Genomic DNA, 16282 nt, shown 5'->3' with positions numbered 1-16282 from the left:
TCACCTACATTAACCATTGTATAATTCAATCATCAGCAACCCTTTTGTACCACATTAACGCCTTATTTCCTCAACAGTTTCCTTATTATTTTTAATGATCAGCATCACACAGGTGGGACTACATCCTTTTTGGAACGAGACCAAAGAGCTTATAATCAATGATCATCACCCCATTGTTTGCTTCCATAGACTACCATCTCTTTCAGGTTATTTGAAGAGCCTGCTACCTTCATCTATTCTGTGACAGATCTCTACATTAACTCTACCATCGCCAGTTACATTACTGCCAAGTAATTAAGATAATTATCTACAGTACTTGTACTCCTCAACCATCCAATTTGAAATTGTTTATTCTGTCATCCTAGCGTCTTTTCTACGTTACTAATGAACGCAGCCTATATGCATACCTCGGCCATATCTCATTATTTGTAAAACAATTAATCGTACAGGTTTGCAGCAACATAATTTTCCTGACCCTGATTTCTCAGTTTTTGCGTATGATTACACATACACTTAGTCATTAATAGAGTTGCATAACCCACGATGATCTCTAGGAAACGTGAAAAAATTGATGTTTTGACTCATGGAGCTTCTAAACTTGTAGCACAACAAATATCAAAGGTTTTTGTTGCTGTTTCATGTAAAGGGTGTATTTTTTCACTAATTAATGTTTTGTCTGTCTTGCATTTGTCCATCTAGTCACTGTCTTAGAATATAAGAAACTAGAGCCATGGACATTGTAAAGTCCACGATTTTGTGCTAACTTGTAACACAAAATGCAAACTTCGTTGAGCATACTGTATATTGTGTATCGTGTTGTTGTAATACCAATTTAACTGTGTAAACGGCAACTCGACGGAAATAAATATCAAAATAACTCACCTAATGGACTTCTTTAATGACGCTGATAATTATTGATTGGTAAGAGATTTTACCTACCAGTGCCAAGGAAGGTAATACCTTAAGCCTCATGGTTCAGACCCTGCAGGGATCATGAAATGTTTTCGGTATGAATTTTGTAGCTTTATTCAAATTTCATACTTAGTTTTGACCCACTACATTTGACCAGCTACCAGGTCGGTAACCCACTTCATTGGTCATGAGAGAAAAAAAGATTTAAAAGAATCTGCCCAAAAGTACAAAGGACTTCGTTGCTGGACCACACGTACCCATGAAATCAAGTAAATGAATATGGTATTGGCAGTTGAAAGGTGTATTTCTCATAACGGTACTCAAAATAAAGATAATTTTAATTTCAGTTTTGCATTTGGAGTGCTATTTATATATCAGTTGTAGAAAGGCAGCTAGAATTAAAAGGTCACTGAGACAAAGACTTATTTTACATAAGTTTAATTTTGCTCTTAGAAAAGCTATTATTACTCAGTTTTATTTACATGTCATTTTACCTTACAACGCACTCGGACATGAATTACATTAGACTTACTATATAATGTTTAAATGATTTTAGTTTTGCCAATTCTTGAAGATCTATCCTCTTTACTGTTTTAGGGTTATGCTTTCCGTTTAAATATACTGATATAAATGTTTGAAATACATATAGAAAAATATTTTTCAACATTTATATTTATATTCTTCATAAATTATCTTCCAAGACCCGACAGATATTTGGAAAATATCTTATTCTTATTGATTAATATTCAGGCTTTTATAATGTATCACCTTATAGTAATAGCATTAATATATATATATATATATATATATATATATATATATATATATATATATATATATATATATATATATATATATATATATATATTTAATATTCCTTCCGTTTTTTCTCTGTCAGTTTTCTCATGAGTTTCCCCCTTCGCAGGTTCCCCAGCTGAGGAGTGGGCAGGCGGAGACATGGACATCTCAGAGAATAGCCGAGGTAAAAAGGCGGAGGTGAAAAGGCTTCAGCGACCTCATCACGATACCGGTACGAAAAGGACATATATAAACACATATCAGAGAGAGAGAGAGAGAGAGAGAGAGAGAGAGAGAGAGAGAGAGAGAGAGAGAGAGAGAGGTTGGGGGCCGAACCTTACGGAAAAGTCATTCTCTTACAAGCAGTATATACATCTATACAAGAATAAACACTGCTGTGTTTGAGTGTATATACAAACATAAGTTTCTTGACATGTGTGTGTTTGCAGCTGTTGTTTCGAAGGAATGCCAATAGGTGGATAGAATTGTATTATTTTGAATCATTAGATCGCAAGGAAAAGCGTGTCCCTTAAAGGGGATGTCACAAGCATCGAGGCAGATGTCATCAATTTGCAGTGAAAGAATTTTACAATAAGGTTGAAGCTTTTAGGGTTCTTTTGCACTTGTATATTGATGATTAAGTCTATATGGCTTTGTTTTGGCCTTCTTACCCTAAAGATTTCCTCATTAATCCATCTATCTATCATCTATCTATCTATCTATTTATCTATCTATCTGTTCAGAGATTCACTGTATCCTTCTGTTTTGTAACTGGTATTTACGTTTATTGATTCTCCGATTTTATTATACACTAATGGCAGCCCTTTTTACTAACTATAAATTTCGCTGTATGTGAAAGTATCATAATGTAGATTTGTATTTCATCAACTTAGGTTTTCCTTTTACCGTAGGGCTATCCATATTTAGCTTTTTCATACCAACTTTTTTTTCATGTTTTCCTCTTTCATTGTATCATTACATCCAAGAGTGTATTAGGTATCAGTGTTTTAATCTTGCTTATTCACATTAAAACAATACTCTACCAACCAATTCACTGTAACGTTATTACCTAGCTTTTCATGATTGTTTCCTCTTGTGCATTGCTGATTTAACTTACATTGCATCTCCTGTTATCATTTGTATATGCTTCTATAATGCTTCTCGTATCATGTTATATTAATCGATAGTTATGCTTTCACTAATGTCAGTAGTGTATTACTATCCTTTTTTTTCATGTAGGCTTATGGACAATTTTACCATGCATAGCGACCTTAATATTTACATGATTCTTAGTAATCGATCAATACATTTTGCTGTCTTTGCTGTTTGATCTTTTCTTCAATTTTAATCAAGTGTGACACTTTTTACTGAACGTTAATAGTATATTGTTTGGCACTGTTCAAAATCAGATCACAGATGTAGCCACCCATCACAGGATTAAACTACCAACTCCGGATGAGGGAGAGAATGCTAATAATCTGGAATAAGGAATGAAAAACCCTTGACATTATTAAATGAATGGGAAAGACCTATTGATTTTTTCTCTTCTGACAACTTTGTCATGCTATAGAAATATTCCTACTCCTCACCCAGCTAGTAGATATTGTGCGTTGACCTCATTTTCTATAGTTATGTTATAATTATTTTCATCAGTTGCAATATTTTTGCCTTCCATATCTAGACAAGGTTTGGTCTTATATATCTATAAATCTGCCTTCGAATGTTCTACTGTATTAAGTAAGTTAGTATCTAATGGTAATAAAGTGTGTTTGTTATTTTTTATTGATCATTTATTAAGCTATATATCTGTCTTGTTCTCAATGCGAAATCCCCTTTGGTTTTTAATTCATATTTGAATCTTTCTCTTCGTATTCCCCTTTATTCCTCCCCCTCCCCGTCCACGCACATAATTATGTATTTGGAAGCTATGTTTAGACCTTACCCCAAGCCAGTCTTAAATTGTTTCATTCCATCTCTTCTAATTAGGTCAGCACCTGGGATCCGCTTCTCTCTCATAACCTACTTAAAAGCGTTTACTCTTTTTTGTTTGTTTATTTATTTGCCTTGACGCATTTATTGAAATTTGCAGTCCCCCAATCAGCATAATTATTAATTCTCCTACCGGTATTCCTGATTTTCAGATATGAATATAAAAATAACTTATCCTTTGATCTCGGTACTTTTCGCTAATTGGAAGCGTGTTTTTCTTTTTATTGTTACGGGATACGTTCAATAAATTCTTGATTGTAATTTTTGTGTAGGATACCGTGTGGTTGACCTCATTTTCCAAAATCTCTGCTTCATTTGCACACCTGTTCAACCAATAAGAGTTCTCCATTTTATCATCCTCACTATCATTGAGATTTATTAGGGACACTTTTGCTCTTACATTTATTGCCTTTTATTCACTTCAAGTCCCTGCAATGATGTTTCCTCATGTTTTGTAGATTCTTTTGACGTAAATTTTCCTTTTTAGAAATACATTCTTTTTTCTTGAAAATTGGGAACCTTTTGTAATTTTTTATTTTTATTATGACACTATATGAACTTATGTAGATAGATTGCATCCATGATGTAGCATTATCTGACTATGTTTAAAGTGTTAATGAGGGGTTCTTGACAACTTGGTGCAATTCTTAGTAAACCAGAAAACGTTCATGAGGATTGGGTTTTTACCCGCAGATTTCTAAACAGGTTAGAGTAGTAGTTACCCAAACTCAACAGATCTGTTGAAATGTTAAAATTCCCCTGAATGATAGTTTGCAATGCAAAATAGAAAAACTATATGATTTATTTATATCCAGCAGAGTTAGTAGTATCATATTTATTTGATAAAATGGTAAGTGAATGAAACTAGTGGTGGCAATACAAAGCACAGTATATTTTATTATAATCATCTTTAATAATTATAAGTATTGAAATAATTTTTATAACTAGGATAACTAATTGACATGGTCACTTGTATTACTAAAATGGATTAATCTGAATTTCAGGTACACATTGTTTGTTCTAGATTCTGGTCCCAGTATATGAATAAAGCATTAACAAATTATAAAATCTTATGGTTTATTTTGTCGTATATTCCCCTTTACCTATTTATTTTTTATTTATATAGATTTAGAAAATGCGAAGGTTTGATTGTCTGTCTGTCTGCCTGATAAGATTGCCTTACCTTATGTAAGACACGGGCTCTACCGTTGGGAGCCCGTTAGAGAAATTCATTGGAATTAGCTCATTTAAAATTGTAAAAAAATAAGTTTGCAATGTGAATAGGGCAACAGGTTTGATTAGCGCGTCCGTTTTAAGGTAAAATCATGTTTTTATGTCTTTGAGAAAGAATTATACTGTAAAATGGTCAGATATACTTGAAAATGCCTGAGATAGACAAATTTTTAAAATAATTTATATTAAATATTCGAATTTCATTCAAGTTTTTGACTACATGTCTATTTATTGATTATAGTACCAGTAAAATGATGAATACTAGTATGAATATACTTGAAATCACAGCATCCTTGTATTTATACCTTAACCCTTGATCATGTAAATGAAGCAGTTTTTTTCACTATTAGAATTAATATTTACAATTGCCTAACTATTTTGGCGTTAATCCTACCGGATTGCCTCCAGTGAGCTGTTTGCAGTTCTTGTATCCAAAGAGGCTTTAATATTCTTTGAGTGGCTTATCTGTTGTGACTACATTCTCTTTAACTGAAAGGTTTGTCGGTTCCTCGGAGTCTTTATTGCTTGTTCAACGCAAGATAACCATGATATCAATGTAGTCTACAAATCTAGATTTTCTGAAAGGGCCAATAAACCTCACAGTTGTCAGTATCTGATCGTGAGCACACATTTAGAGGAAGTAGCTCCAAAAGGTGTTACTGTAGTTCTGCTTTTCAAAATTATGTTCTCGGAGGAATTTACTAGTTCCTCTGACCCTCAACTCTTGCTATTGCGTATTACAATTGACAAGCTACCAGGTACCTAAATTATTAATTAAGTCGAAAGAGGCATAATGTTTTTTTCTGCGGTATTAGCTGAATCATTCCGAATCACCAGAAAGTTTAACCTGGCCTTATTTTCTGTGTTTGTGTCTTTTATGCTAATTTTTAATGTTTTCTATCATGGTTTCTCTTTCTTTGATATGTATTCCATGTTCAGAGAGAGAGAGAGAGAGAGAGAGAGAGAGAGAGAGAGAGAGAGAGAGAGAGAGAGAGACTTTAAGTTATATAATACAGTTCTATCGAAGTAAAAAATCTACAAGTCCTTTAATTCAGAAAATTACCTGATTAAGATCAAATCTTAGTGTAGAGTTAAGTTTATTTACATTCAGTTAAATTTCCAAAACAAGTATGGAATATGTATTACTGTAAACCCTTGTGTTATATTTTACATATTTTTAGTTTTCTGCGAAATATGCATGTTGTCCCTAATTATTGGCAGACTCTACTTACCGTAGATTTACTTTAACCACTAGTAGGTAAAATCATTCCCTATGTTGTGTTTTTATTTTAATATGCAATATGTGGTATGTAAAATCAATCTATCATGACGTTATCGTAAAATCTCATTTGACTTATTGGATGTTATTACAAGTTTGGGAGATGTAAAAAAAAATTCCCCCTGATAGAGAGATCCTTAACATGACATATAGTTAATTTTGGTTACTTCAGTGTAAAATAAATCTCTATTTAATACCTTTTCAACGAAATTTATCAAATTTTAGCATAAAATGGGTATAGTCTTGAAATATTCTCAATCAGTATATCACATGTTTATCAGATACAAAGAATATTATTTGGAAACCATGTTCATAATTACTTGATAGCGTATTGCCCAAATTTCACTAAATGATTGTGTTCAATAACTTTTTAAATTATGTGCATTGAGGGTTGTGAATATTCTTGTCCTTTTCTTGATCAAGTTTCAAGGATGTGTTTAGATTTAAAAAGAAGGATTTTGAATGCTCTTGGAGTTGTGAGGGAGGATTTAATGTTAGTAACCCTTCCTTTTTTCTTTATTTTTCAGTCTTCCCCATTATTACCGTAACTAATTTGCACATAGATGTAGGCCTACTGTGTTTTATTTTGTACAAGTCAGTTTGTTTAATCTGAGAAATACTCGTCCAATATTGAAAGCTATTTAGAAATCATTATTAGATTTCCACGGTAGCAAAGCATCTAAAATCTTATTATGGTAGTCTCAAGGAAAATAGTGTTCATAAATATGCTACAACTTTTTTATTTTTGTAGGATGCCGGTGTGAAGAAGGAAATCTTGGCTGCAAATCTAACAGAGGAGATTGTTCGTGTGTTGGTCCTGAATTGCTGTGCGATGGACATCTTGATTGTCCTGGGGGTGAAGATGAACATTTCTGCCCCAAAAACAAATGCCCAGGTTAGTTTATTTGGTATTAATTTTAAAGGTCAATTGATATGTTTTATTGTATTAACCTCCGTCTGTTTATTTGTTTGTTGTGAGGAACTTTGCACAAACACTAGCGCACCTATTTTGACCAAACTTGACAGTCATGTCTATTATGACCCAAGGATGAATCGGTAAAATTTTGGATAATTAGTTTATTTATTTATTTATTTGTGAGTAACTTTACACAAAAATAACGGTACTGATTTTGACCAAATTTGGTAGTCATGTTAGGTATGGCCCAAGGAAGAATCTGTACCACTTTGGATAAAGTACATCAAAGTAGAAGTACGGAGCAGTGCTTTGAAAATAATCGCTTTTTTTTGTTTTTGTTTATTTATAAATACATCGAAGTACAAGTACGCAGATTTGCGAGCAAAATATGACTGCTTGGCGCGGCGAAGGCTTGCTTTCTGCTGAGTGCCCCACTAGTTATTGTAGGCTTCATTGTTTTTTTTTACCACAAGAAGCCCTCGGCATTAAATTCAGTCTCGTAATGCACGAGCTCTTGACCCGTATACGTAGATCTTCTTGTAGCTTCTTGAAAACCTGTACAATATGGGAAATGCCAATCCATCAATTATGATAAATCCCTTCACTCGGAAACCGAACTATTTTCTCTTTATAACCCCTTCCTCAACATATCTTGCTAATTATTGCTTTCCCAGAATTTAAATAACCACCTAATTACTGTGCAAGAAGATGAGAACAGAAGGATTGCATTATTTTGGAGTAAATTGAGAGCGTGGTGTTGTAAACTATTACCGGGAACTGTTTGGTATTAAATCTTACAAATGATAAGGCAAGACTGTTAGTCGTGGATGGTATAGTCTGCGACGATGTAAATGCATAGGAATATCAGAATTTTGAAAAACTGTAAAGCATACACAGTGAGCTTATCAAAAGTTGGATGCTGCGTAATATACTTAGATTTGAAATTAGAGTTTAATGAAACTCAAACGTTTATTCGACCTTTAATGCGAATGAGTTGCTGGCGAACAAGAGAGGAAAAATATTCGACCCCCGGCAGAAAGCAAAATTGTAAACCAAGAAACATGTTTAATCTCAACATAGCCATTGGGATATTCTTGCATAAACACAGAAACTTTAGTTAGAAGGGAAATAAAAGAAATTGCGATATAATCACTGGGTATGCGTTACCAGTTTCACATTACCAACCCTCCAATGTGTAAAAGTAGTCTCCTTCTTGCAACCTTACGGAAGATAACTGACTTTTAGAGATCGAGATATCAACAGCGTTTGCGAAAAACAAACAAAGAAAAATATGATTTTAAGATCCCCATGAGCATTAGGTCATATGAAATATTGTTTTACTGAACCCAAAAACCAAGTTAGTCATTTTAGTCATAAAAAACGTCAGCTCAAGGGGATTCCCCACCCCGAGAACAGCGGTTGGCACAATATCGAATTACCGAAAAGGAGGCACTGTTGAATCTAGACCAAACTGTGTATTTTCGAAAATATACCATCCATACAAAAGGGTGTCATTTATGATAATATTTGGTTACAATTTTCCTCATGGTTACAATTTTCCACAGTAGTTCTGAGACAGATTTTCGTGGGGTATGGTTATTCTATATAAAATTGAATATGTTAACTCAAGATGTGGCATGTACGGCTCAATATGTCCATTATGATATTCAAACCGTTATATTTTGTGTACTTTTTCATTTGGTTTCTTTCCCGACTAGACTGAAACAAAGGGAATGGGTATAATATTTGAATCTCAATCTTTTCACGCCGGCTTAGGCCTTCTCTTCAGTAACTACTATGCCCTTTGCTTTGTTGAGCTGATGGGGTTAGACCGTCTTCCCTCCACGCGGATTATTAGTTTTCTAAGCAGTTACAGCATTTCCCAGAGTATAGAAATATAGGGGGTTAACAAATACCATAAGGATGAATAATAGAGGTACATTCATTGGCGTAGAAAATATTTAAAAATTGAACATTTTGTTTCGTAATAAATTCAATCTATATCTTCATGATGTGAATATTGATTTTTTTATAAATATCGCACAGTCTAGTGATGAACTTTATATTTGTCCTGAATTGCATTTTTATGTATTAATTCAGTTGATATAAAGTCTTGATAGTAAGACAAGTGAATATTTACCATTCGTTGTGTTTAAACTATAACTTATGTTTTATGTCTATGCATTTGATAAAATGAAATCTTTATTATGACATAAGGGAAAATTTTAGAAGTACAGGTATTTTGTTTAGAATACCGTGCAAAATCTAATGTCAGACCTTAGTATACTGCAGTTCAACTTTTGCGTACTTACAGTATATATGTTTATAGTTCTGATAGATAATTGGTTGTTTGTAATCTATCTATTTCATAAATTCCTTATACTTAAGGAAGTACTTATTAGTTTAGGTATTCATTTGTAAAGTTATGGTTGAATTGAAGGTTAAATACATACTTTATTCATCTCTTTTATTGCAGTGACTTTGCTTTGAGTAACTTTAGAATGTAATCTCAAGAGTAGAAGAATTACTTGAAAATATTTTATTTTATGTCAATTAATGTGTTTAACATATTGCAATATTTTGCGGGCTTGTTCCATCCTCATCAGAATTTCAGAACCAAGCCTTTATCGATTTTCAGAAACAGTATTTTTCTTTAAAAGATTACCAAAAATTCGTAACTAATCATATTACAATTGAAAGATATATGACACAAAAATCTTTTACTTTATATATAATAATTTCAGAATTGCTTATAAATATTATTTTTTTTTCTTTTGTAGTTTCAGAATTCCAGTGCATGAGTGGAACGTGTCTGAAGTCTGAGTTCCTTTGCGATGGCTACGACGATTGCGGTGACAGAAGTGATGAACTGGTTTGCGGTAAGATGAATTATTTGAGCTCTTACTGTGTGCCAATACAATTTTGATCAACTTTTTCATAATTTCTTTCTTTTAGTCTTCATGATCGTGTCCATTGCTACCCTCCATTCTTTTACTCCAGTTTTTAAGGTTTTTTTTTTTTTTTAATCTTTTGTTAGTTCATTGTATTATTTGTCAAATGGTGTGTTGGTTACCTTTCCCTCTTGATTATAGAATATTATCCTCTCGAGCAAACATAAAGCAGATATTGTTTGTATTGTTAAGATGATGATTTAGAGAGATAGGATAGGATAAGAGATTATGGGTTGGTCTAGATTACACCAGGGACCTCATGGAAGAAACCGCTGTTATATGATAAGCTTATTCTAAAAAAAGTCATCCCCCATCAACAATGTAATATAAGTTGGCAAGGGACCCTTTTAGGAACCACTGGGAACCCGGTATGAAGCAGGGTAAGGGCAGAAGTTACCGACCAAGGATACATGGATCATCAAAGTGATTTCAAAGAATTGAAGACTGATTAAGTGACTAATAAATAGTCACAGTGTATTATTAATATATATTCAAAGTGACTGTGGTCAGTAGCTATATATTTATGGTGTTATAAAAACAGTTTTCTTTAAAAAAATATTACATATATATAAAACACTTCTTAAGAATACAATTTTGTTTACTACAACGTTTGTCTAGAGTCTACAATCCCGCGGAGAGATACAGTATTCACACACGAACACTATATATAAAACATTGCCCCTACTGTATATTGTAAACCGTTGATATTTATCGCTATACAGAAGTAAGCATTGCATAATGTAACTCCCGATACTTAAGCAAAGTTTAGAGAAGCCTTATCCAGGTTATTAAAGAAAGAAAACAATGATATATTTATATCTATTGATATTACAGTTGTTTCTACATTAAGTGAATGACATATTTTTCAATAATATATGTCATATCAGGAATTACTATATTTTACAAATAGAAACATATTTCAATTAAATCAAAAGCTATAACTTATGTAATACAGTCAGTTCTCCTTATTCGTGGAGGTTAGGTAACATTGGCAGGTGCGAAATGCGAGAATCTGCGAATATGTGCTGCCCTAGGGTGGATTAACTCCTAATTTACCAACTCATTACCCATTGCCTATGTGCGATAGACTAACACACTAAGTAACCCACTGTACTGCCTAATATTGTTTTTACTTCGTTTCTATCACAGTATAAATATTGTGTTAATGAATGAACACATTTCAGTAAGTGTACAGTATATGTATACACGTGTCCTATGTATTATCGTAAGATATTCTAGATAACGTAGCATGACCTTGAAATCAGCTGATCCCAACCAAATGTAAACAAACAAAATGGTTTGTTAAAATGCTCCCGACATTGAAAAATACAACAGAAAATGTTTTAATAAAGCACAATTAAACACGATGATGTCTAAAGAAATGGGAACGCTTAATAATGAACTAGAAATTAAAATACTGTATGAAGCTTTAAAAATGTCTGGAGACATATTTCCCGGGGAAGGTCAGCTGGCAAATGGAGTAATTTCCTATTGGTATGTTGCCGAGTAATATTAATATTCTCATTATCAAAACATCCAATAACGATACCAAGTATTTCTGATAATGTCTAAAGAAATATCCCGTACAGAGAGAGAGAGAGAGAGAGAGAGAGAGAGAGAGAGAGAGAGAGAGAGAGAGAGAGAGAGAGAGGGGGGGGGGGGACGTATTTACAAGAACATTGATACTAATGGCTGTAAACAATGATAACATTGGTTGTGATGTAATGCTCATAATGAAAATATTCTGAATAAGCTAAGAAATTTTATAAGCGATACTTCTTGTTATTCGTATGTGAGGATTCTCCCGAGATAGTAGCAGGACCTTTAGATCAGCTGATCCCATCCAAAGGTAAACAAAAAGTTGCTTTAGTAAAGTGTATAATGTTCTATGAACCAGAAAAATTAACTAATGATATATAGTAATAATATATTGATAAAATATGATTAAAATTATTACAGTATGATTACACAGCATAATAGATATACGGAAACTTCACTTAAAGCCCCCCTGACACTTGCACGCATTTGTGGCACGCACTGGCATGAATTGTGGCGTGAACTGGCGTGAGCTTGACGTGAACGGTGCGTGGCATGCGTGCCGATGCGTGCCATGCGTGCCGACAATTTTGAAATGTTCAAAATTTGTGGCACGCATTGTCACACCAAAATTGGCGTGAACTTGTCGTGAACGATGCGGGAACTGGAGTGAACTGGAGTGAACAGTGCGAGACGATGCGGGAGGATGCGTGCCAGTGAGTGGCAATTAAATCAATGGATTTATCCCAACTGAGGGAGGATGCGGGAGGATGCGTGCCAGTGCGTGGCAATTAAATCAATGGATTTATCCCTACTTCCTCATAATCATCAAAGAAAAAATCTGTATAATGACAATATATTCTTTCACCTCTTCCCTTTCCTTATTTAATTGAGAGAGAGAGAGAGAGAGAGAGAGAGAGAGAGAGAGAGAGAGAGAGAGAGAGAGAGAGAGAATAAGCTTCAATATTTTGATGTATCATAGACTAGGGAATTTAAAAACTGATAGCTCTCTCTCTCTCTCTCTCTCTCTCTTTCTCTTGGTATTATTATCAGCAAGGATTTGAAGTTCACCAAACAGAGCATAAAAGCTGAAAAGAAAGCACAAAACATAATAGGTTACATAAAGAGACAATTTAAATACAGATATATAGACACGGTAGGCCTACTACAGCTGTAGGCCTATACAGATACACCATTAAATAAATACATTTCAAATTCATCTATTCCGCTCTTTTATAATATATTAAAAACTTTTCCTTTATTCTCCTACACAATCTACAACTTTACCCTTTGAGTAAGTCTATCGTCAAAATTGTTATTCACACTTACACTAACATAGGCCTAGGCGCGAATCTAAGGAATTTGCACTTGATTTCTCACTAACTTTTACCACCTGCACTCTTTTATCCCTCGGGGAGAGAGAGAGAGAGAGAGAGAGAGAGAGAGAATTATTGATTTTATAGCACAAAAACTAATGAATGGAATAGTCATCTTTCAATTAAATTCTAAGATAATGTAAAGTGGGTTCCAAATATCTGATCAGCATATAACTGCCATAAAATATTATTTTTTCAGTAAATTATAAAGCTTAAAAATTATTCAAACCAGCTAATTACCTATAATAATAATTAAATAATAAAATATATACTAAATAGAAGTATAATTGTTACAAATATCTATAAAGATAACCCATACATTAATACAGGGGATATTAATCAAAGATTAGCACAAGAATACGCTTTTGATAAAAGTCATGTAGGAAGCCCTGTCTTTATATATGATTTGGCCAAGTCTAGAACTGGCGTGAATGATGCATGAACGATGCGGAAAGATGCGGAAAGATGAGTGAACGTGGCGTGAACTTGTCGTGAACTATGCTTGAACGTGTCGTGAACTTGTCGTGAACAGTGCGGGAACCTCCCAGTGCGTGCCAGAAATGCGTGCAGGTGTTAGGGGGGCTTAAGTTCGTCATATGCGCCAGATCAAGTTTCCACTTGTGTCTTGGTCCCTCTATCGGTCGTAAGTCGATAACTACCTGTGTTTACATTACTATTGTAAAGTATGGTATTATGTTTACAATACAGTACAGTATTATTATGATATATGGTACTGTACAGTAGTTGATATACCAGCCACCCGTTGAGATACTACCGCTAGAGAGTTATGGGGTCTTTTGACTGGCCAGACAGTACTGCATTGGATCCTTCTCTTTGGTTACGGTTAATTTTCCCCTTGCCTACACACACACACTGAATAGTCTGTCCTATTTTTTACATATTCTCCTCTGTCCTCATATACCTGACAACACAGATTACCAAACAATTCTTCTTCACTCAAGGGGTTACTGCACTGTAATTGTTCAGCGTCCACTTTCTTCTTGGTAAGAGTAGAAGAGACTCTAGCTATGGTAAGCAGCTTTTCTAGGAGGACACTCCAAAATCAAACCATTGTTCTCTAGTCTTGGGTATTGCCATAGCCTCTGACTTGGGTTAGAGTTCTCTTGCTTGAGGGTACACTTGAGCATACTATTCTATCCTATTTCTCTTCCTCTTGTTTTGTTCAAGTTTTTATAGTTTATATAGGAGATATTTATTTTAATATTGGTGTTGCACTGTGTGGAGAGGAAAATGGCACGAAGCATGCCTGGTGAAAAGGAGATTGGTTGGTTTTAAATGGACAGGTTAAGAGAGTATTTATTGCAAAAAACCAAATTTTAAATTTTAATTTACTTGGTTATACGGTTCTCTGTATCGTGAATGACCGATTTTGTGAAGACAGAAACCGAAAAATAACAAGGGCTGACTGTATATATATCTCTCTCTCTCTCTCTCTCTCTCATATACTCATGTATATATATATATGTATATAGTATATATATATATATATATATATATATATATATATATATATATATATATATATATATATAAGTTTGCGGGTATATATATATATATATATATATATATATATATATATATATATATATATATATATATATATATATATATATATATGTGTGTGTGTGTGTGTGTGTGTGTTTTATATGTATGTATATATATATATATATATATATATATATATATGTGTGTGTGTGTGTGTGTGTGTGTGTGTGTGTGTGTGTGTGTGAATTAAGCAGCCTCAAGGATTTCTGTGGTTGGAAGAATATCTGAAAAATTAATTGAAATTAAAAACAAATTCAGAACTGAGCCATACCGGATGTTATTTATGTAAATTGAATAGAGCTCATTTTTAGAATGTTAAAGAGACAAAAAAGATGAAGGCATTAACGGTGCTTCTTCAGTCGTGTTACACACGCATTGGATGGAGACACTGCATAAGTAGACCTGGATTTTAGACTAGATAAATGTTTATGTTTAAACAGCGAGATCGCAACTAATTCCTTCCCATGCCTTAAAAAAATTTTTCTGCCCTTTACAAAAATTATGTGATGAAGAAGACAAAAAGTAAAAGCAAGAAAAATCAGATATATACACAGTTTATAATATATATATATATATATATATATATATATATATATATATATATATATATATATATATATATATATATATATATATATATATATATTATTTGCTAAGCTACAACCCTAGTTGGAAAAGCAGAATGCTATAAGCCCAGGGGCTCCAACAAGGAAAATAGCCCAGCGAGGAAAGGAAACAAGGAAAAATAAAATATTTCAGAACAGTAATATTAAAATGAACATTTCCTATATAAACTATAAAAAAAATTATCAAAACAAGAGGAATAGAAATAAGATAGAAGTGTGCCTGAGTGTACCTTCAAGCAAAAAGAACTCTCATCCAAGATAGTGGAAGACCATGGTACAGAGGCTATGGCACTATCCAAGACTTGAGAACAATGGGTTGATTTTGGAGTGTCCTTTTCCTAGAAGAGCTGCTTACCAAAGCTAAAGAGCCTCTTCTATACCAAGAGGAAAGTGGCCACTGAACAACTACAGTGCAGTAGTTAACCCCTTTGGTGAAGAATTGTTTGCTAATCTCAAGTGTTGTCAGGTGTATGAGGACAGAGGAGAATATGTAAAGAATAGGCCAGACTATTCGGTGTATGTGTAGGCAAAGGGGAAATGAACCGTACCCAAAGAGAAGGATCCAATGTAGTACTGTCTGGCCAGTGAAAGGTCACCAAAACTCTCTAGCGGTAGTATCTCAACAGGTGGCTGGTGCCCTGGTCAACCTACTACCTAAATATATATATATATATATATATATATATATATATATATATATATATATATATATATATATATATATATATATATATAATAGTCGTCTGTTCATACATGCGTATGTAGCCTACGGTTTTGATAATATTTGCTTTCGTATTACGCAGTAGTGATTTTTATATATAAGTTTCCCTATGCATTTTCTCAATAATTTCTATTTATGTCCTCCATTCACATTTTTTGTTTATTTTCCCTGACATAAGAGCCAAATTGCTCTTATTGGTTCTTTTCCTCACACTCCTGCAATTTCTTGGTCCCTAAGATGTAAAAACATCAAAATAACACACATTTTGATATATGATGTATACAATTTGAAAATATTGTTGACATGGTTATTTGCTTCCTAATTTTCCGTTTTTTGCTATATGTATTTCAGTGTTCAAGTATTCCTTTGTCTAATGTTA

At 33.4% G+C, this 16282-nt stretch overlaps 1 protein-coding gene across 1 annotated transcript in view; it reads left to right on the top strand.

The window, feature by feature from the left end:
- Positions 1-16282, top strand: part of LOC137638559 (low-density lipoprotein receptor-related protein 4-like) — a 196829-nt gene that overhangs the window by 154419 nt on the left and 26128 nt on the right. Inside the window, exons 2-4 of the mRNA XM_068370720.1 lie at positions 1838-1942; positions 6963-7106; positions 9908-10006. Coding sequence (XP_068226821.1) covers positions 1838-1942; positions 6963-7106; positions 9908-10006 — 348 coding nt within the window. The remainder of the gene's footprint in view (positions 1-1837; positions 1943-6962; positions 7107-9907; positions 10007-16282) is intronic.

This window comes from Palaemon carinicauda, chromosome 1 (assembly GCF_036898095.1).
Source record: "Palaemon carinicauda isolate YSFRI2023 chromosome 1, ASM3689809v2, whole genome shotgun sequence".
In the NCBI taxonomy this organism is placed as follows: domain Eukaryota; kingdom Metazoa; phylum Arthropoda; class Malacostraca; order Decapoda; family Palaemonidae; genus Palaemon; species Palaemon carinicauda.
The sequence above is the reverse complement of the archived record's forward strand: the minus strand, read 5'-3'. Positions and strand labels throughout refer to the sequence as shown.